Source organism: Micromesistius poutassou (assembly GCF_964030765.1).
Source record: "Micromesistius poutassou genome assembly, chromosome: 21".
Lineage (NCBI taxonomy): Eukaryota > Metazoa > Chordata > Actinopteri > Gadiformes > Gadidae > Micromesistius > Micromesistius poutassou.
The window spans coordinates 6,628,405-6,651,990 of NC_140291.1; the positions used below are offsets into that span (position 1 = coordinate 6,628,405).

The 23,586-nt window shown below is 43.8% G+C and overlaps 1 protein-coding gene and 1 long non-coding RNA gene across 4 annotated transcripts; both read left to right on the forward strand.

Moving 5' to 3' along the window:
* The first annotated feature begins 251 nt into the window (after nt 1-251).
* Nucleotides 252-17,801, forward strand: tom1l2b (target of myb1 like 2 membrane trafficking protein b). 2 transcript variants are annotated; one of them, XM_084485479.1, is made up of 15 exons: nt 252-311; nt 729-813; nt 1,530-1,608; nt 1,879-2,028; nt 3,692-3,826; nt 4,586-4,753; nt 4,896-5,012; nt 7,539-7,672; nt 7,774-7,825; nt 11,111-11,279; nt 11,721-11,850; nt 11,943-12,015; nt 13,494-13,556; nt 14,048-14,084; nt 14,703-17,801. In XM_084485479.1, the coding sequence occupies exons 1-15, from the start codon at nt 260-262 to the stop codon at nt 14,849-14,851; spliced, it is 1,593 nt and encodes a 530-aa protein (XP_084341605.1). In that variant the 5' UTR covers nt 252-259; the 3' UTR covers nt 14,852-17,801. The 2 variants fall into 2 exon arrangements, with proteins under 2 accessions (XP_084341605.1, XP_084341606.1); XM_084485480.1 differs by lacking the exon at nt 13,494-13,556.
* Nucleotides 17,802-18,417: 616 nt separating this feature from the next.
* On the forward strand, nt 18,418-20,780 carry LOC311366679. Of its 2 annotated transcripts, XR_014639599.1 has the most exons (4): nt 18,418-18,685; nt 19,171-19,339; nt 19,537-19,708; nt 20,230-20,780. It is a non-coding gene; the product is annotated as an uncharacterized lncRNA (long non-coding RNA). The 2 variants fall into 2 exon arrangements; XR_014639598.1 differs by having other exon boundaries at nt 19,537-20,780.
* The last annotated feature ends 2,806 nt before the right edge of the window (nt 20,781-23,586 follow it).

Sequence of the window (23,586 nt, forward strand, 5' to 3'; positions counted from 1 at the left end):
TTTATACGATTTGTAAGATATATGACTTTAAATGTCTCTGCACAACATCATGTATCAACACAATCCCAGTCTATGACACACGCTAGGAAAAGCTTTTATTTACAGTCACTTCACTTGTGATTGGTGTTGTGGCTGCCCAAACTGCGGTTCTATTGGTAGACTCTCGATGGCTCTGTTCTTGGCTAATGCAATTTACGTGTGGGCGGGTCTTATTTTGCAAGCCTCAATCATCCCATAGACTTGTTTGTTGTCGGGCAAGATGGAGTTCCTATTAGGAAATCCTTACAGTACTCCTGTGGGGCATTGTATTGGTAGGTAACCGTCTAGCTTAATACCATTTGTGACCGAGAAATCAGCGTTTCACATAACGACGCGTGAATATTTTTCGGGGAAAGCTAATGTCATCTAGCTAGCGTTGAGTGTGTATTAGTACTGTAGCTGGTCAGCTACTGTTAGCCGCCTAGCTGTGTGCTAACGTTACAGCAGTCATTACACTGCCTCTGACAAAAGTTAATTACACGCAGACGTGCATTTTGACTCTATACATATGTGATATTTAGCTGCTTGGAAACGATTGCAAAATGTGCATGTGGACAGTGCAACTCTCACTTGTCACCTACATAGTATAAGAAAAGGTAGCTAAAATTCATTACAGATTGTGACGGTAGCCTCAAGCTCCAAACTGAATCGTGCCTTATTTTGTTGTCTGTGTCTATTATTGTATCTAGAGAGAGCAACCGATGGCTCTCTTCAAAGCGAGGACTGGACCCTGAACATGGAAATATGTGACATTATTAATGAAACGGAAGATGGGTAAGAAGCTTGGATGAATTAGTGCCCATGTCATTTGATAATTCGGTTGACCTTTCACATACACACAACACTCCCTGAAGTAGACACACAACACAAGCCATTTCGATCTCGTTCGTATCATTGGCATTGCATGGCCAAATACCTTCCCTTTAGTTTGCTGGATTTATTCAAGTGCTCCATTCCTTATCTCTCCGTCCCATTAACCTTGCATGAAAAAGTTCTAAGTGTGAAGTCCAAGTCTTGTTTGAAAAGTGGGAAGGGACCTTGTTTCGGTTAATATGCTCCTATACAATGGGTAAAACACATACAATAAGTTTAAAAAAAGTATTGGACAAAAATATTATTGCTTCAATTATCTGAAGGTGTCTCAACCATGACTAGGTTACAATGAACACATCTAAGCTTACAGTGGAGCTTGTGTTAAATGAATATATTTGATTGTTAAAAAGTTTGTATCTGAAAAGATGGCTACAGCAAGGGGATATCTGAAAGTCCAGGTTAAAAACAGTGACATTCATTACAGCTAGATGACAGTAGCTTTACTGTCATCTTACTGTCATTCAGATGACAGTAAAGCATTAACTGCATGTTACATCTACCAGTATTCCATCTCATATATCATTCACCTGTTCCATGAAAGTCCATAATACTCACTGAACCCGTTATAATTTCTCAACCTTATGTGAGAGCATTGTGCTGTAACTCTGTGTGTGCAGGCCAAAGGATGCCATCAAAGCAGTGAAGAAGAGGTTGAATGGCAACAGGAACTATAGGGAAGTGATGCTGGCCCTAACGGTGAGAGTGGAGTTTAACTTGACTTTAACTGCTGCATACAGGGGTTCTGATGGTGTGGTGGCTAGGATGTTCGACACCTAGCTGAAAGGTACTTGGTTCGATCCCCTATGTCCACAGCCCAAACTGTAGACATCTTTGACCCTGATGCTCCCAACACCTGCTCCGTCATGACATGTATCAAAAATCGCTGTTGGTTGCTTTGGATATAAATTTGGATAAATTACCAAAATAGTAAAAAGATACAAGACTTGATTGGACACTCTGCCCCAGGTCCTGGAGACATGCGTGAAGAACTGCGGCCATCGCTTCCACTCACTCGTCACCAGCAGGGACTTCATAGACGGTGTGCTGGTCAAAATCATCTCCCCCAAGAACAACCCTCCAACAATCGTACAAGACAAAGTGCTGGCCTTAATTCAGGTATGGGGCATACTAATACAAAAAGTTGACATTATTACATTCATTCAGTTGATACTGGCGCCAGAGACCTTGAAGTAAGGTATCATTCTTTGGGTAGCTGTTATAGTAACTGAGTAACTTTAAGTGTGAATTGGCTGCAAGTGGAATTACACACAATTTTGCCCCCGTATTTTTCATTGAATTAATGAAATAATTTAGTTTGAGGGAGAGTGAAAACCCAGTGTGATAGAACAGTATGGCTAAATGCTATTTTGAGTGTGAGAGCTGGAGTCTGATGTTCTTGTGCTGGTGTCTTATGGTCCCCAGGTAGAGATGTGTGGGTGATAGGTTTCTCTCAGCCCTCTATAGGGCTCTTGTTACCATTCAGCAGCTCAGGTAACTGAGGCAGGCTCAGGTGGGGCCCTCTCTTGTTTCCTCTGGGAAATACATCATGTGATTCGGTCTGCAGAGTGGCTGGCTTTTATTTTCATGCATTTTTTTAATTTTTTCTATTTACCTTGCTTCTCCCTTGTGCAGAACAAATGTCCCTGAGAAAAAATATTTTTCAGTTAAAAAGTGGATTCAGATAAAAGTCAAATCTTTCTGATCTATCTTTATTCTGTTTTGGTAAGAGGTTATTCAAAGGCCATTTTCTTTGATCTGGCCTCTGTTGTCCTCATCGTGTTGAAGTTGAACCACTAATGAGACGTGGTTTACTGATGCAATGCAGCCATGGCTGGCAGCAACAAGGACCCGAGAACAAGTCTTCACTCACTGTGGCACACTGAACACTTTGTGTTGTGTTGTAATCATAAAGTTCCTGTTCTTCTGGGTCTCTTAACCAGCCATGGTTGGTATTTGGCTCTGCCTAGCTCAATGTGAACCTATATAGCTGGGTTGATGGAGCATGGCATCAACACTGCCAGGGTTTATTTTCCTCCCCGGGATTGAAGTGTTATCTAATGTTTGAGGTTTGCTACCCAACGGGCCACCCATGGTAAAAAGGAGTATTTTTCACTCACGGCTTTGCAAGGCACTTTGTATAAAAAACGTATTTTATTCCTCATTGGGCTGTTACAACACGAGACGAGAGGAATGTACTCACAACATTGGAATGCCTGATGGGTGTACCACAGTAAGAAAATAATAACAACAAATCAGCTCGGAGAAGATGCCCATTGGTGCTTCAGCTGCACCTGTTGGTCTGGAAAGACGTGGAATCACTCTTCCATTTTGAAAGTCTAAACTGAAATATGTTTCTGGATTTGATCTGAGGCAATAAATGATTTATTGGCTGACTGCAGATACGGTACAGACTGCTTAGCTAAGAAGTGTGTGATTATCCAGAGGCAATTAATTAATCAAGTAATTTGCATGAAGCCTTTTATTATTTTTGTGACGTCTTTATTCCCGTCACGCTGCCTTTCAGAACCCATGGCAGTTCCCCAGGGTATTGTTTCTCTAAGCAGAGTTGGTGGAAAATAATCGTCCGTTACAAGGCATTGGCTCAGTTTCATGTTGCTTCTGGATTACTAGAATGGAATTTATGAATGTCAACAACTGATTTCTATTAATACCGGATGAGAGAATTAAGAGGTTTGAAAAACCCAGCTAGTAGTTTTGAAAATGAATATCAATGGCAATACCCAGCTCACCTACTCAGCCCTGTTGCTTCCTACTCTAGGCATGGGCTGACGCGTTCCGGAGCAGTCCGGATCTCACCGGAGTGGTCCAGATCTATGAGGAGCTCAAGAGGAAAGGCATAGAGTTCCCCATGTCCGAGCTGGAGACCCTCTCTCCCATACACACGCCTCAGCGGGTAAGAGCGTGATAGCACTAGGCATGGGCATTGGCCAGGATCTGGCTATTCGATACACATCACAATACAAGGGTCACATTTCAATCTATTGTGATTCCTTAGTTATGTGATGTATTAAAATCATTTTGACGTTAAGTAGTTGAATGAATGAATCGAAAGGTGTCGAATGAATTTTTTAATAACTGGTGGATTTACTCTTTCTCACAATATTGTTATAGTGGAGATTAATACAATGACATGACAATTTGGTCCCAAGAATTAGGCCAGACATGTTATTCTGCCACAAACTATGTGTAAACTATTCAAATCTAGAGAACACATGCTCCATGAATCTCTGTAATTAAACTGCGATATTTAGTGTCTCTATTTTTAAACATTTTAGACATTTAAATATCACTCACAAGATTGAGGCCTTTTTTCCTCTAAATTATTATGTTAAATGCATATATGATCTCACTTCAGAAGTTGTTGAAACGAGGTCACTGTTGCAGACACATTTCCTATATCCTTGCCTAATTGTGGTTGTGTTATTAGTACGTACAAGTCCGGTTAGAGCAGTCTTAGTCTAACATTTTCCGAACAGGACCCGGCCAAATACATTCTTGTGGCAAGGCCTTGCCACACTGCAAATACCGCTACTTGCCAGGGCGAGTCATTCATAGACTCCACCCTTGGTGGAGCGTTGCAGAACAGAAGCTGCTTGTATCAAGAACCCCTTCGCTAAGTCATCTGAAAACACTGTCGGCTTCCATCCCCCAGGTGGCCTCCGCACCCGAAGGTGACGCCGCCCTCCACCAGTACATCTCCCCGTCTCCCCAGACCCACGTCCAGCCCGCGGTGCCAGTGGTCCCGCCCGTCTACACCACCCCTCAGGCCCAGGCCCCCGTCATCCATGGCCCTGGATCCGTCAACCCCAGCCCCGAACAGGTAGGGGTGTGTGTGTGTGTGTGTGTGTGTGTGTGTGTGTGTGTGTGTGTGTGTGTGTGTGTGTGTGTGTGTGTGTGTGTGTGTGTGTGTGTGTGTGTGTGTGTGTGTGTGTGTGTGTCTGAACCCGTGTGTGTCTCATCAGATCTGCCGGCTACGCAGCGAGCTGGACATCGTGCGTGGGAACACAAAGGTGATGTCAGAGATGCTGACTGAGATGGTGCCCGGTCAGGAAGACTCTTCAGACCACCAGCTGCTGCAGGTGTGTGTGTGACATAAGAGCGTGTTTGTGTGTGTGTGGTGTTTAGACAACTACTATAATCATTTAGAGCACTTTTTATCTGGGAGTTTATTGACTGTAAATGGGCCAGGGTCATATTAATTATTCACCCGACCACTACAAAGGACTCTTGAGTGCACTACTACTTTACTATATAGTGGATAGAAAGAAGACTGGGAGTGGATTCAGATACAGTGTCATAAATCTAAGCAACTAGGGTCTTAAGTATGTTTAAAGGAAGTCTTGCACTCTGGATCAAACCAGGTCCCCGCCCCTCCATGTTGTGTGAATGGTAAATGGACTGCATTGATATAGCACTTTTTTGTAACCAGTGGCCACCCAAAGCGCTTTACAATATTGCCTAACATTCACCCATTCATGCACACACTCACACCGACAGCGGCATCAGCCATGCAAGGCGACAGCCAGCTCGTCAGGAGCAGTTGGGGTTAGGTGCCTTGCTCAGGGACACCTCGACACTCTGAGATTTCACCTCCACTGTGTCAACAGCCAAATCTACTTTCTACCGGTCTAAAATCAACTCCTCCACCTCCAACCCAAGGAATCTATTTTCCATGTTCTCTTCCTTCCTCACCCCTCCCTCCCCTCCGCCTCCTTCCTTCCCTCACTGCTGACGACTTTGCTGACGACTGCTGACTTTCACCTTGAATGACTTTACCCAGAAGGTGAAGGACATCAGCTCCACTTTTACCCCTGCCACCATCCTCCCTCCACCCATCCCCACCTCTGTTTTTACCCACTTCATCCCCCTCACCTCTGAAGAGGTCAATAGAATAGTTAACTCCAACCACATCACCACCTGCCCTCTTGACCCTATCCCTTTCTCTCTCCTCCAGACCATCTCGGTCGACCTCCTGCCATTTCTCACAGCCCTCATCAATTCCTCCCTCACTTCAGCCATCGTTCTCGTCCCTCTCATCAGTTCTCATTCTCCTGTCCTGTCCGCAGCATTTGACATGGTGAACCACCAGATCCTCCTTGCCACTCTCGCCGAACTTGGCATTGCTGAATCGGCCCTATCCTGGTTCACATCTTACCTGTCGAATCGCACCTATCAGGTCACATGGAATGGCTCCTTGTCCAAACCTTGCACACTTGACACTGGTGTCCCTCAAGGCTCTGTACTGGGGCCCTTTCTGTTCTCCCTCTATACCAGATCTCTAGGCTCTGTAATTCCATCACATGGTTTTTCATATCACTGCTATGCCGACGACACTTTATTCCTCTCATTCCCCTCCTCTGACAAAGCCCTGATTGCAACACGCATATCTGAATGTCTGGCAGACGTCAGCACTTGGACGACTGCCCATCACCTGAGGCTTAACCTCAACAAGACTGAGCTCCTCCTAATACCGGGGAAAGATTGCCCACACTTGGACTTACTGGTCACTAGAACACCACTGTATCTCTGTCTCCAACTGCCAGAAACCTTGTTTCTGGTGTGGTACTAGACAACCAGTTATGTTGCACCGCCAACATCACCACAGTGGCCCAATCCTGCAGATTTGCACTTTACAACATCCGCAGGATACGGCCCTTCGTCACAAGGGAAGCAGCTCAGCTTCTAGTCCAAGCGCTGGTCATCTCCCGCCTGGACTACTGCAACTCGCTCCTAGCTGGACTCCCGGTCTCTGCTATTAAACCTTTGCAGCGTATCCAGAACGCGGCAGCGTGCCTCGTGTTCAACCTAAATTCTCCCATGTGACTCCCCTCTTCCGCCACCTCCACTGGCTCCCTGTAGTAGCCCGCATCAGATTCAAGATGATGGTACTGGCATACAAGGCAGTCGATGGAACTGCCCCTGCCAACCTCCAAGCCTTGGTCAAACCACACACCCCAGCTCGATCCCTCCACTGAACTACCTCAGCTGGATGTCTGGTACCGCCATCACTAAGAGCAACCAAAGGTCGATCAGCTAAATCACTCTTCTCTATCTTGGGACCACAGTGGTGGAACGAGCTCCCTGCTGATGTCAGGACCGCAGAGTCGTTCACCAGCTTCCGCAAATGACTCCAAACCCACCTGTTCAGAGTTCACCTAGACTCTACATAGCCATTCAGTCCCTTATTTGTCTGTTGCACAATTGTCTGTTGTACGTCCTGGCACTTGATGAACGCACTTAATGCAGGTTGTATTCATTCATTGTACTTAATTGTGTAGCATGTACTTAATTGTGTTATGCATGCATGTTGTGTAGCATGTACTTAGTTGTGTAGCATCTGCAGTAGCTAGCTATCACTGCTGTATATGGGGAATGGGGTTAGCCTGGCGATTGTTAGTACTTGCACTTGGTTCTATGAACATCTTTACTGTACCGACGGTGATATATTGTTTCACTTCTTATGACAAATGTACTTATTGTCGCTTTGGATAAAAGCGTCTGCTAAATGCCCTAAATGTAAATGTAAATGACACTCGAGGTGTCCAACCTTGCGGTTACCAGCCAACCCGCTCTACCTCCTGAGCTAATGCTTGGGTTGTTTGCAGGAGCTGCACAGAACCTGCAGGGCCATGCAGCAGCGCATCATGGAGCTCATCTCGTGCGTGTCCAACGAGGAGGTCACCGAGGAGCTGCTCCACGTCAACGACGACCTCAACAACATCTTCCTCCGCTACGAGAGGTCAGAGTTCACCCACGGAGCTGCTCGAGATCTGTGGCTTTGTGCGCTCTTCCGATGCGCTGTTAGTCTCACTGACTCTCTGTCTCCTTCTCGCACTCTAGGTACGAACGGTATCGGGTGGGGAAGTCTTCAGCTCAGAGCGTAAACAACGGGGTGAGTCACTTGGCCACGGCCTGTAGGTCACAACCCATCACACTTGTGGCACCAGGGGCTGGCGCGGGTTATTAAGGGTGCTTGGACCACATGTTTATCCATATGTCAGCTGACGTGCCCTGAACATACATCACGTACGTAAGCACTCTCTAGGTGATCATAGTCGTTAGTCTGGCTTCACATTAACGCCTGGAAAACCTCAACAGAAAACAACTTATTATCCACAGTAATTCTTGATTTTGTTTTGTCACAGCCGTCCCCTTTGTCTTCCTCTTCTGTCGACGCTTCGGGCTCCCTGTTTTTTTTAACACTTCTGTTCTGTGTCTCATTCTTTGCATGCGTCCCTTTGTCCGTGTGCTTCTCACATTGTTTTTCATTGCATGTGGCGCTGTCAGTCAACCCCCCCCCCCCCACCCCCCCACCCCCGACCATGACTGTTATGCCCTGCAATTGCACCGTGTCACTGCAGGCGTGTCACTGCAGCTTTGTCAATGCAAGCATGTCACTGCAGCGTGCCACTGCAAGCGTGCCACTGCAAACGTGTCGCTGCAAGCGTGTGACTGTAAGCGTGTCACTGTAGCTGTGTAGATGCAAGCATGTCACTGCAGCGTGCCACTGCAAGCGTGTCACTGCAGCGGGTGGCATGTTAACTGTTACTCATTGTGTTCTCTTTCTTTTCTGTTGCGTGTCTTGTCGTGTTTTTTAAATGGCCAGCTGAGCCAGGCAAGTATGAAACAGTGTTGTGTTGTCTCCCCCTCTGTGGCTGCCGTATGTGTGACCCCCAGAGGACCAGTTTAACATGACAAGATTGCAACCACGATTTATAGTTTGAGGCAGAGCCTAAAGTCTACCAGGCCAATTGATTGTTTTGCAAAACAACGTCATGGGTGTAGTGCAATACATTGCCAAAATACTGATAACTTTGTTTAAATGATTGGGAGGGTTTAGCAGATTCTTCTCACGTATCACACCAAGATTTGACCACGAGGTGCAGGGCCCTGTTTCAAGTAGCAGGCGAGGATATGTTTAGGCTTGAACCAGAACTCTGACTCAAGAGGGCGATTCCCTCAACTGTCTGGATTTTCAGTTCCCCGAGAGCTGCCTTCAAAACAGGTTCACTCAATGAAGGATAGGTTCAACCTGAAATACGCACGTTCGTGTCATGACAGGCTTCAAAAGCCATGATCTATCACACCCTGAAAATGTGATGGATCAGGGAATTCCCAAGCCGTCATTGCTATTTCAGTGCTTTTATGGGTTGAAGCCTAGTCGGTTAATTAGCATTACGTTACCATGGAAATGCTCTGCGAGACTGGAAGCCCCCTAGAGTTTGCAAGACATTTCTATTTATTGAACAACTGTAAAACAACTATTACTACTATATCAACAGTTTTTTAAGAAAGCTGAAGCTGTAGTTTACTTTCCAGCCTACTGTAGTGACATTTTTTGAACATGCATCAATTAGCATTTGCAAAACAATTTGAATACAGTTAATTAATCCAATTTTAATCTTGGTGTAATTGAAAACTACCACTAGACCGTGCGGCTCAGCTGCGGTATCGCTAGAACCTGGGGTAGCGCACTTTTATTAAGTGTGCGTTTATAGAAATTGCGTATTACTTTATTAGTAGTAGATGCGTCACATCAAGTTGATTGTTAGAATAGTTTTGAGTATAACCATATAACGTTGGTCATTGCCATTATTTAAACCAATGGGACGATAGAAATAAGTCGCCACTGCGATTGTGGGCAGGGTTATCTTGCCCACCAGTTAGGCTCCAGGTTAGGCTCACAGCACAAGTTGCCATGGTTACTGGACTGAGAGTGCTCTAGTCATGGCATCTGAAACCCAAACTTCTGACTTTCTCTGAATTCTGACTAAACAATATCTGGTTGACTTGGTGATCCAGGCTCCTGAGCCAGGGCCCAGTCCTTCCATGTGGCCCCGCCCCTAACCCTTGGTTGGGAATGGCTTCTCATGCTGGTCCTCCGGTGAACTGGGTGTAGCTAGGGTAGATCAAAAGACTGAATGTGTTGGTTGTTGTCACAGACTCAATGATTGCTTGGGGTTGGGAAAATGTACCACTCTGCTTAAATCATCAGTTTTATTTGCACACCATTTGGGAACTTGCTGTATGAGCAGAAAGGCACTGTAGCGTTGTGTATTATCGTGTAAGTTTTTTTCTTTTGTGAATGCCTGCAAACAATTATAAGTTGTGAGGAGTTAATCAATAAGATTTATCATGATCATTTAAAATTCTTAAATGATTTCCTTCTTTCGGTCTGTGTTTTAAGTGAAATATAAAGCAGAATGGTTGATTTCTCCATGCCAAAGCTTTCAATGAGTTTCTGCAGCAAACAGCAGCAAATATGGAAAAACAACAACATAGTGGTCGGGTCTGGTTCAAAACTGCAAATCTGTTTGTATCTGCTTTAGATACAACTTTTGTAAGCTTTGTATTGTTATTGAATAGCACCCTGTCCACTGTTGTTGTAAGCCTCCATTTTAATTAGTTCCTTACTTGTGCATCTCTTCATGCTTTCCATCAGCCAAGTAACACCTTTTCCTTTCCTCAGCGTCTGTCTATGTGCACTCTGGCTGGACTCTTCCTCTCTTCTCCTTTCCTCGTCTCCTTTCCCTCCCTCCATTCTACACTTTGTTTTTAACAGTAGAACTACCAGGATCCCATACTACCTCCCAGAATTGCCAGGAGGGTCATTTTGACCTTTTAAAATGTTCTTACATACCGAAAACACTTGTGTGCGTTCTAAGGAGAAATGGCAGCTCCGACAGGTCATCGTAGCCTTCACGGTCACCTCGATTTCACCATTACTCTGTGACATTTTCAAGAAGTGTGGGGTGTTATGGTTTTTTAGCTCGCAGGCAGCGTATGAAAATCACCAAAGTCGTGATTGTTATTTAGATTTTTCTTCTTACCATGTGTTGGCGGGGTTCTATTTAAACCCCATGTCCATTGTTTTTTATTTATATAAAACAAATTTATGTTTGGGAAGGGAAGGAAATGGGCTTCCCACTTTGCATGTATAAATGCCTGTCCAATGAGGTGGTCACAGCGGTCATGGTAGTTCTAAGGTTAAAGCCAATGCAAAGCCTCTCGTGCACAGCCTCGCCCTTCCTTTGACCCGACAAAAGAAGACCTCCATCGCAGTACCTCCATCCACTCCCCAGCACCCGTCTCTGCCCCCCATGAAGCCTGACCCCGCCCCCCCGTCACACGCACCGTGGTGGACTCTCCCCCTGACGGACGTTCCTCCTTCCCCCAGGTTCTGAGCGAGGCCACAGAGGACAACCTGATCGACCTGGGCCCCGGGTCCCCAGCGGTGGTCAGCAACATGCCCAGCGTGGCCCCCACCAGCCTGCCCTCCAGCCTCACCGCCCCCGCCGCCAGACCCTCCTCCCCGGCCTCGCTGGCCTCCCGTCTGGCCGGTCTCGGTACGTGATCCAGACCGCTGGACGGCTCTCACCCCGGGTCGACATCGCCAGGCCTGACTCGCCCTAATATGATGGTCTTTTGCTCTTTCGGTTCCATATGGGCCATCTAGAATCATGTAACGTTTGATGTGGAGTTCTGTTGGGCTGATTTGATAAATAGATGCCTGCAGACTGCAGAGCACTGAACATGAATCATGCCTCTGGGACTTGTTGACAGAGTTTACAACCAGGCCAATAACCCTGACCTTTACACTAGGAGAGTATAGGAATTATTGGCGACCAAACATAATACAAGAACAATAACCGTGCTGTTAGAAGATGAGGCATATGAAAATGACTAGCGGGGCGGAGGAAGAGGGAAATGTCTTTGTGCGTACATCAGCCAACGCTAACGACGCCAACCCTGTTGCTTTGGTTTGTTGCGTCGGGTCGCTGGTCCAGACGTGGGTGCCGACAGCGTGAGCAGCACCCTGAGCTCCCTGACCAGCGCCAATCCCGCCGGAGCCCAGGATGACTTCGACATGTTCGCCCAGACCAGGACCGGGTCTCTGTCCGCCGAGCCGGGGAGGACGTAAGAGGCCCCCGACGTCTCCTTCCTCATCGCCGCTGTGTTTGTCTATAGCGTGTTGATTCCTATTACAAAATGTCTGCTCTCTGTCTCAGGGCCTCAGTGGAGGACCCCAACGCCAGCCTCCCACCGCCCACCCTGGATGTACGACAGCCCACGGCCGGGGGGGTGAGTCCAGTCTCCTCTTGTGCAGCGTGTTTGTTTGTGTTTGTGGTTGCTGTGGACGGATGTGGAGTGGACTTTGATCCCATTGGATGTATTTTCTTATCACTCTGCTCACATGCTTTGGTGTGTCGGTACCGTCCACGGTGGGTAAACCGCTGGAAACCTTTCTGCTGCGCTTTAACCAGACATGCATAAATATCTAACAAAATAACTTGGGAAAAAAATCTTGGCCTTGAATGGATTAATGGGTCTTTTTTATTAAGTGTCTTTGAATGAACTAATTGAGCTGCACTCGCGATCAAATAAATAAACACAGTGTGTTAACCAACGTTAAGTTTGGATTTGCAATCCAGAAGATCAAATAGCATTGTGTTTTTATTATGATATCTGATAGCTTGAATGAATGTTATTCCTTCTGATAGCCGGTAAACTGAACATCGACAGCTCCTTCCTCACTATCTAAACGTCATTAAGAACAACGGTTGGCGTCTACAGATGTTAGTTCATTGTCCCCACCGCCACCTTTTCCGTTGGGTGACGTAAGGGTTCCCCTTCTGGTCATTTGTTCTTTTATAAATGAACGTAGCCTGACTGAACGGAACATAGTTTATGCAAATTGATGGTAGGCAAATTTAAATTAGCGTGTCTGGGGGGGCCAGGGGGGGGCCGCGTCAGGGGGCCAGGGTTCAGTGTGTCCCCGAGGGACCCCACGCTGAGACGCGGTGACAGGACGGCCACACAGCGACCAGCTGGTCAATAGCAGCCTCCTCCAGCCACCGTCAATGTCAGGCCCCTGATCGTGCTCTCTGAGTTACCTTTCATTTTTTTCGATTGCCCTTTACAAATCCCACAGCTTGCTCCTCCAGTTGTAACTGAACCGGGCCCTTGTTAGTCTCTCTGTCTGCCCTCTGGAAACCAGACCTAACCACCGGCCGGGCTACGGAGCATCAGCATGATGCTTATAAACGCTGACCTGTTTCCATGCTCTTCATTTCATCCAGTGTGAAATCGAATTTCACCACCACAGATGAAAACGTTACAATAATTTTTTCAGATATTGTAGAATGTTTTGTTATTTTTATTTTCTTATTCTGTATTTGTTTTGATTTTAAATGGACACGTACTCAATAATGAGGAAGCGTAAGCCCTTCCCCAGCCCTGCGTCGCGGAGCATGATGCACTTTGCTGTGCTCCCTCTCCTCATTACTATTCAATGGCTCAATCTAATCCGCATGGCAGTCTCCTTCCCTGCACGGTTTGCTTTTGTGCGTGAGTGGAGCTTACACCAGGCTCTATTCATCCCTAACCATGAATGGCATCCCTATTGTTTTGTTTAATTTTCAGTTTATATTTTTGGGTTTGAGTTAAACTTTTGCTTTTTGGTCATTCTTTTCATTCAAGTTCATGTTTTGTGTTTGTTTGGGTTTTCGGGGGCATTTTCTGTTGTGGCTTCTCGACGCTGCCTCGGTGCTGCCCTGTAGAGCGCCGGGGGGGGCCAGTCCTCTGTCATGGATGACATAGAGGAGTGGCTGAGCACTGATGTGGTGAGACCATCATGATATTATTTCTGCCCTCCCTCACACCACCCTCCCTCCCTCCCTCCCTTCCTCCCTCCCTACCTCGCTCCATCTAATTTGTGTTGATTGACAATGTGTGATGACAAGCAAAATAAAAGCTCTTTGGTTTTCTGTTTTCATCACTCCCTCAGAAAGACATCACGTGTCTATGCAATGTAGGTGGTTCACATTGGGTAGGGAAGGCATAGATCCATGTAGGGAGGTATAGTTGTAGTAGTTCTTAGTAGTAGTTGTTTCTGGTGGCACAACAGATCTTCTTTGCAATTTGATGACCAACTGAGGGGTTCATTTAATTTTTTGAATTTACCTGAAATGTCACCCACTGTCTTGTGAGAATCTGGGAAATCTTTATTGTAGAGCAGGTGCTGTCATTTGGGATTTTAAATCACCGCTACTCACATGGTGCTTGTTGAGATGCTTGTAATGTTCTGGATGTAATTGGATTTTCCTCTCTGCAGAAGGGAGACGAGGGCGAGGAGGGAGTGACCAGTGAAGGTGAGACCCATCTGTTGTATTCATCCTTCATTTACTGAAGGAGCCGTCTGATCCCTTGCTGTTCTGTTGTTTTATTAGCGGGATGTGAAACCTAAAATATTAAAGCCCTATATATATATATATAGGGCTTATATATTTTTTATGAATAATCAAAAATTTGATAGCAGACAAGCTATGAATGGGGCAGTTCACTTTATTTTTTTCACTTTATTTTGTTTAATTATAGTTCCGACCAATCATGTTGCTGAGGCGGGGATCTGTTATGTGGTTAATTGGCTAATGGCAAACCCTAACTCTTGGCTGTACTGTGATTACAATCCCCATTAAGTAGCTCCGTCCAATCCGCAAATAACTTTCTCTTCAGTAGAACATCTCTAACGGAACAGGAAACAAGACATAACTCCAAACCTTTTCATTGTTGGTTTCCGGCCCATGCTTTAATGTCGTCTTCTCCCAGCAGCTCTGCTATAACATAGTAGGACTGCTGGATCCCAGATGAATCCAATGTTGCTTGTGCACTTCGGCTGTCCTCAACTCCACCTTTTTAGTCGCTTTGGCTTCTGTTTGGGCTGCTCAACGTAACGTAATATTCCTCTCGTCGCGTCTTTCCCGACTCAGAGTTCGATAAGTTCCTGGAGGAGAGGGCCAAGGCGGCAGAGATGGCCCCCAGCCTGCCGTCCCCTCCCAGCGGGGAGCCCGGGGCCCCTCAGGGCACCCCCAGCCGCAAGCCGGCTGACAGACCCGAGGCCAACCTCTTCGCCATGTAAACCGGACCTCCCATGGCACTGGCCTCCCCTGAATGCCCCCCCCCCAACCATCACAGGAGAGACTAGTCATGTGACATTTACATATAGCTCACCCTCACGTGTGTGTGTGTGTGCACACACACACACCTTGAAAGGCCCCGTCCCCTGCTCTCATTTGTATTTCTCTTTTTCCACGACATCAGCTAAACACTACCACAATGAATCCTCCATTTCCTGTGCTAGACTCTTATTCTAAGGGAATATTTCATACATGTTCTATTCTTTTGTTTCAACTCAAAAGGGAAAAAAGCAATGGCACTAAAAGTCTATTTTGATACACTACACTGAGAGGGGTGTTGCTGGGCAGTGTTGCAGAACAATATCGTCCCATATTTTTCATTCACATCCACGGCCATTCTGTCTTTCCTCAGCCTCCTGTGGTTTGTTGAGCTCACTCATCACTTTTGAAGTGAGATTTCTTTTTGTTGGTCTTTTAAGGGAAGTCTAGTCTGCTGTCTCCATCTGGTTTACTACAGGCCCCTTCAGATGGGGATGGTGTCCTGTTCATGGTTAACCTGTCATGCATGTCATCATGTGAGCTTTTAAAGCTTTGAGCTTGTTTTCTTTTTAAAGGGACTTACACTACAGTCGTTAGCCGTTCTGCCTTGTTCTCTCCAGTGGTGTCTCCAATGTAGTTAATTAACCTATTAAAGGTGCTGTAGGTAAGGTTACAGAACTATAATATGAGTGTAATCTGTTCATACCATAGCTATCCATTAGATATTTGTGAGTTAAAGGCTCTGTGAGATTAACTGTTCTGGTTGACTTGCGCGCCACACCTGGCAAAATCTGACCAATCAGGGCAACTGTTCCCTCATTAGTTTGGGCAATCCATCTTTCTTGTCAATCACATTTGCGTACACAGAAATTTGCTCTTAATGGCGTGGAAATATAATGAATTAATCAGTCTCTTTACAATTCTCCAATCTAACATACAGCACCTTTTTAGGTACAAATTGGTTAATTCCCTCCCCAAGGTGTGAATCAGATTTTCCGTCAATGACCACCTTCTGTCCATGTTTTATTATTTTTGGTGTGTGTGTGTGTGTGGTAGATCTATTGTATATCTGTAAATGACAAATGCTATCTTTATTAGATGTTTGTATATTTAATTAAATGATACAAAGGGACAGACGGTTTAGAAGTTACATTTGAGGATCGAGTCCACTGACGACTAATGTTTTATTGTGTAGTTTACCTCCGTAGAGGTAGATTTTGTAATAAAACTATTCAATCCATTCCCGTTGGATCGAGTAGGGACGTGCAAAGCGATTGATTCGTTTAAATTCTTTGAACTTGAGGCGGTTCTGTGGAGACTAGTTATTCCTTATACACTATAATTTAACAAACGAATCATAAGGCATTTTGCAAAATGGTTTTACAGTTGCCGTTTATGAAATTACCTCTTTGTGCAGGTAGGCTTGGCTACATGGAGAATCAAACTTGTTGTATTAATTGCACTGTGCTGGATACGAAGACTATCCTTCTGCTGAAATTACTTATCTCAATAATTGTTTCACTCTCGTGCAATGCTGTTTCATTCCACAATGTATTGTTGATTTAGTTTTTCGATTTTCTTTTTTGAAGTCCAGTCAACGTTGATGTGCATTGGTTCAGGTGTGTAGACTTTCTATGAGTTTGTTGTGGTGTAAAGCTGTAGAATGTTGATGCGACCACTTGACTGGCCCATGGCTGTGGTTTTTGGATGTGTAAGGATGAGGATGGATAGATGGACAGAGGGATGGTACACTGAAGACCTATATAAATATATATATAAGCAGCAGCCTGATCTTTAGGATGATATCTTCATGTTGAGATGATTAAAGCATTAAATGTCCCTGCAGATTGAGTGTTTCACATGTAATTTTGGTCTTAAATTTAATTCTGACCTAATTTCTTTCCTTCTTAAACCCTTGTGTGTTTTTATTTGTAGGTGGCTGCAGACACTGAGCTACACAAGATAATACACTAGCAGCCTAAAACACCCAAACCCTCAACAGCACACCATTTGTTACCTTAAACAAAATGAATGATAGGGAATGTGTAACTCATTGTAAATCTGTATCTGGTGATTGGAATTTTTTTGGGGGGCAGGGGTGCTTGTAATTTATTCATCATTTATATATGTCACCACGTGAAGGAAAGTAATTGTACTGTTGTAGGACAGGATGGGGATGTCCTGCTTTGTTTTTTGTTGAAAAGTTGGATATTTTCCTCCCTGCATTACTGCTGGCTTATTTATCTTTCTATTTCAGAGTGATTATAGGAATTATAATGATCATATATTTATAATATTAGGTTTATCTTGTCATGTGTATGCTTATGAATGAGTGACTGACTGAGGCTGATTGCTCAATATACCAGATCATAGTTTCCCCAACTCTATCCCTCGGTTTACCTGAAGTCTGTTTTCGCAGAATATGAACATACTGTGGTTTAAAAAACTAACTGGACAATATAGAATCAAAATTAGCAACATAATGTACAAGTCATCTGCATTGCACCTTTTTACATTATCTTGATCTATTTGTGTAAAGTGTGCGGCCATTGTAACCAAGTCCAAGGAAAACGTACCTTCTTGTGTTCAGTCCTTTTTAGTTCGTCACTTGGAGACATTAAACATATTTCCTATTTTCCGAGTAAACCCGTTCTTCAACTTAAGAGCTGTTTGTTTGGTGTGGTTAAAGGTAACGCTGGCTGATGCATTTCGGAGAGTCTTTCCCACGGAGTACAACATGGGTGGTTGTAGGCTGCTGGAGATGTGACTGAGGAGGTGATCAGCAGAATGTCCTGCTGCCTGGCTGTTTTCTGGCTGCGTTTCTGGCTGTGTTTCACTGTCGCTGGCCCCATGTCACCACTTTCTTTGTGTTGTTGGACTTCTGCATGAACTCTAAATAAATCATTCGCAGTGTGTGTGTGTTCTCTCTGGTTTTTGTTACACTGTACTGTGTAACAATATACAATTATTTGCACATTTGTTTCGTGTTTATTCAATAAAAACCACAACGAAAATAAAACTGACATTGTGAAAAAGCTAAATACTTTACGTAAACTTTGTTTCATTACTATATTTTATTTCTTTAGGGTGGTGAGGTTCTCAGGAACTGCTTAATGGTGGGACAAAATTCCCACCATCAACCAGTCCCAATAGAAATCTTTCAGTATATGGAAAATAACTTGAAATATGATTATTAGTTCCACAGTCCATTAGAAGGACATAATGTGCTCTACTGGTTATTCAAGCATTTTAAGGAATCTCTCTGATCGGAAATACATTAAGGAACACACACACACACACACACACACACACACACACACACACACACACAGTCTCCTTCTAGCCCTCATAGGAAGTCAGTAAGTGTGAGTTAGTGTGTGGGGCGGGGGAAGGAGGAGGGGGGGCAGGTGGGGCCCTCGTGAGGGGCTTCCCTCATTGGTCATTCAGGATCGCCTCATTCCTGAATGTGGCCTCATGCACTGGAACCTTTTCCCGGTCAAACGGAGCGAGGGAGGGGTGTGTCGTTCAGTGGACCCACGCCACGACCAGCACATTAGCAGACCGCTGCCCCGACACAGAGGAGATACACCAGCTCCCATTGTCCTCCCCCTTAACTTGTGGAGCCGGTGCAGATATAGTTCTACAGCGCTGGTTAGAGTCAGTGCCTTGGCTGGAGTGGTGGTGAATATTGAGTGAATAGTGGCTGCAGTTAGCTATGTAGCTGCTATCTATTACCAGGCCTGTTGTGTAACGGTTGAGCAGGCGCGGTTAGCCCGCTGGGTGGTGCACTGAGAAAGGTAAACTTTTGCTTTTGTTGTCTTAAGCGAGGGTGTTGAACACTTGTTTGGGTTGTACTTCTCTTTTCTTTTTTTTTCTTTTAGTGTAAAGTGTATCTATTGTGTTTTTACTTGATCCGTTTTCTTTTGATCATAGTTAAATTTAGATCATCCAATTGTGATTCAAGCATTTTACATATGTTCATCTCAGATCAGATGTGGTGCATGTGGTAGGCTTCTCCTGTAGACTGGTTTGGTGATTCAGAGACTGCTGTTGAGAAGGCTCTTTATTGCTGTCTCTGGTCAAATGTTTCACCATAACAATTGACCATACTAATCCAAATATACCAGTTATATTTTATTCAACAATAATACCCATTTAATACCGCAGTTTAATTAGCCTGCATGTTGAAATTGAGGTTTAGGTAGGTAGCTTGATGTACAAATGTACTTTTCTTTTAAAAATGTCATTGTGTTGAATCTTAATGTTCTTGTATTCTTTGCAGATAAGCTTTATTTGCAAAAATGAGATGGTCATCTGCCTGTAAAGAAGTCATTAATACCCCCTAGTGGTCGGATTATATACGACAGGCCAGTTTGCCCAGGCCAATCTGACATTGGCCTGGGCAAGCGATCTCTCCCATCTTTTGTATCAATCACGCTGAAGCGGATGGGGTAAATATTCAACAAACAGCAAGCAATAATACAATTGAACATAATACATTTCAATATCAGCAATTAATGTATACAGTAGGCCAGAGCTGAATCACATATTTCCTTGCTCTTATGTTTATGCTTAACATGATTGTAGATACTGGGTAAACGGCTGATGTGTTTTTGGATTAAAATTGACTTTCTATTTCTTTATTCAGCCATCTGCACTAACAGAAGACAATGACTGGACCCTAACCCCCGCAGTCCAGGGCTCTGGTGCATTGTAGTTGCATTGCACGTCTGCTTTCACCGTGCAGTGTTTCCGCTCTGCAACGGAGAACTTGGGTACAACAACTCAGTCTGTCGTCTTCACCAGACCACCAGACCTATGTATGTATATATATGTATGTAGGCGTATGTATGTATGTGTATATATATATATATATATGTTTGTTTGAAATGTTCAATCTCAAGTGCAATGCCAATTGCAACCTCACACATACAAAGTCAATTATTCCTCTTGGCAATATTTAATATATATAAGTATATGGCTGTTTGTGATGTTTTGCTAAGTAGGCCTATATGACTGTTTGTGGGGGTTTACCCTAACTACTTGTCTTGCTGTTATACTGATATTGATTTGATCTTAAAAAAAAAAGAATAAACAGTGCTGGCATACAGGTGTTATCTGAAACCTTATTCTCTGTTGGGTTCCATCGTGACTATTAGTTTGTGTACTGCTACACTTTGTGTGTTCTCTGCTTTCCATCTTCATTTTGGAGTAAAGAAGTGTAAGCAGGGTTTAAAGAGGAAGATTTTCTCATCTCCAACTTTTACTTCTGCATGGATTAGCTTTACCTGCCTATCCACCATTCAGTCTGTAAATTCTTTTTCTCCGTTCTCTTTTAAAGATCGGATGAGGTGGGCCCCATTCATATCTTCGCCTTGGGCCCCCAATTTGCTAAATCCGCCACTGGTCTTCACCATGAGAAAACTTCATATCGACTTTATATCGAATAATTTGACTGCTCTCGAAATAGAACTCAGCGGACATGCAAAGAGCACATGTTATAGTTTTTGTTTCACGTCTGCCGTTAAAGCGTCGCATGTGTGTGTACCTCTATGAATGATCTGCTCCACGCCACGGTGACATCTGGTCGTCTGATCTGGAAGGTCACCGGGTCACTGTCAAGTCTGGGTCACTTTCACTTCAGATGTATAACTTATTATTATATATATATAGTTATTAAAAATAATAATACAAACAATTTATGATATTAAATCAAATAGCAATCGTAGGTTATTCATGAAATGATTATTATTTTGGTTACAATACAATATTTTTGGCAATTAAATGAATGTGTTTATTGTTTCAAAATATCCAAGGTAGACAACAACAGAGAAGAAATAACTTTTTTACATGTTTAACACTATTGAGAATAAAATATTACCTCAGAATTTACCTGTATTGTATGAAGTATTTATTACAGGGCATAAATTAAACTTATTTGGTTATTTATTTTACATGTATGTATGTGTGTGTGTGTGTGTGTGTGCGCGTTTGTGTGAGTGAGTGTGTGTTTTGTGTATGTATGCATATATGTGTGTTTGTGCATCTGAGTGTGTGTGTGTGTGCATGCATATATGCTTGATTATATGTAGCATAGCATAAATGTAGCATGTTTGTTGTGTATCTATCTACATACACACACGCACACCCTCACTCTTATTGACATGGTGTGATGCATTTCTCATTATCCTTCTAGAATCAAAATCAGTATGCAGCAGGTTTCCAGCATCACGCAGCGTAAATGTGAAAGGGCAGGAGATGTGTATGTGTGTATCACGTATGTGTAGATTTAAGGCCTCAAGCTATTTCAATAGTCTTCATTAGCCTATTGTAATACCAATTCTAATAGTTTAACTTTGCAATCTGCTGCATACAATGCTTGTAGACCATATAAGCCCACCATTAATGGTAATGTTGTCATATTTCACATAGCGTTCCCAGTCGTTTCCACAGACTGGAACATCTCAGTTTACACCAAACACAGCTCAAGGAAATAGCGGTATTTAGTTAAGTATGTAGAAATTAAACAGTGCATGCTTAAGAGTCAACAAACAAACAGATAGCTTTCCATTAGCACTACAAAGCAGAGCGATTGCATTCCTGCGTCTTCATTTTATTTATTTTTAAAACCTTGTCACGGCCTGTGTAAAATCCAATTACTTAAACAAAACATTCAAGATTAAATGACCTATTTGTGTTTATGATTTACCTGTTATTAAAGTTTCACTTGAATGGTTTCCCACCCCCACCCACCCAAACTCCACACGAACACACACACACACACACACACACACACAAACACACCACACGATCACACACACACACACACACACACTTTCTCTAGCCCTGAGCAGTCAGTGCAAGTGGACCCCCATTATAATAAAGTTATCAAACAGAGGAAATGAGAATGACTTTAGCCCACTAATGGTAAAATGTGTTCTTCAAACACGGTACATGGTGTTTTGTAATTGAAAGTGTTCATATACTATCTGGCTAAACTCGTGGTTGTGGTGGGGATAATGGTGCTATTGAGAGAAAACGATCAGAATATGAACGCCAAATTGCTGTCTGATTGAGGCTGTGCACATAGGGGGCACAATAAGCCATCAGCTACATATTCTGACGGCTTCCATAAGAACATAATCTGTGCATTGGGGAGGGGGGGGGGGGGGAGCTAGCAATGTTGTTTGTTATTTTTCCCTCTCCTTCAATCTCAAAGACCCTGCAGCCTCGGAGCCCTTTATGCTAAGTTAATTTACCCAAATCTAATAATACGTCCACACGGCCGTACAGCAAGCGGCAGCTTTATGCCATTCAACAACATCACCCACTTTGTTAATGGAAACCCGCTGATCCATAAATATTTGGCGTACAGCTGCAGCAGACTGTGGCTGGGGGGCTGGGATCGATGAGGTGGGGTGGGGTGGGTGCGTGTAGGGGGTGACGGGGGGCACGATTTGCAAGGAGGCATAAGGTGCGCGTTTAATTATAATTTTCTTGGTGGCGTTTTGGGGAGGCGGTGGGAGTTGTGGGCTGGGTTGACGGGGACAAGGTGGAGGAGGGGGGGTATTTAAATAGGGTCAGCACTGAGGCTCACCTTGCAAGTGTTACGCTATATTAAATGCCATTCATGTTAAGCGTGGTGAAACCCTGTCTTTGATGTCGTTAAGGCATAATATAAAGGTTAAATTGAAAAATGTCCCCTTTTTTCGACGGCAACACGGACACACAGTGATTGATCTCTCTTGTAGTAGGAATAAATGTATTGGTGTTTTTTTTTTCTTCCAGACCCCTGTTTAGTTATGACTGCATAGCGTTTAGGAATGCAACGTAAAAGGAAGTGCATTAAAATGTAAAAATGTACATCCGCCAGGCCGTTTGAAAAGGTCAATGCGGTGGGAATTAGTGGGTTTGTGTGGGTGTTGATTGATGGCACAGCCTTGTCATGACGATACTGCTGCTTTAAAGGGTGTATCCTTGACGTTGAAAGCACGTTTAAAAGTTGTGTCGTTTATGTATTTAAATCTTTATATCTGTGGGACATGAGTCCTCCAATCGTAGCCTCCTGGTCGACTGATACATGACAACATAAAGGCAATACAAGCATGTCATTACTGTATAATTTAATCTATGTCAATGACATTCACACATGCCACATAGAGGTCATCATTTGAACATGGGTACATGAATACAAATATATACAAAAATAAACGTGATTTGTTTGAGGGAATAGGCCAACCATTTCAGCTGCTGGGATTCTGTCTCAATCTGTGGTGTGGAAAATCCATAATGTTGACATCTTAAATTATATTTAAGTATTTAAATATTATTTAGTTATAAGTTAATGGACATTGTTAATATAATTTAGTCAGCAGGTGTTGTTCATAACAAGATGTTTTTAACATCTTGAGAATAAATTCAAGCACGATTTATGTCAGCACAGGACTTACAGGCTTTTGACAACAGGAACATGAACACTGTTTTATGTCAAGGGTGTTCACTTCTACAGTGTTATTTTTAATTTCTTTGAATAATGTCTTGGTTTACTCAATTTAACACATCATTCCACACCTTCCCTTGCAATTCCCAATGAATTCCCAATCAATACAAGTGTCCTTGCTAAGTGTGTTTGTGAGTTTGTTTTGTATCCATGTCCTCTCACAGTTTAGTTTACTCCCTCGCTATCGTCCATCACGCC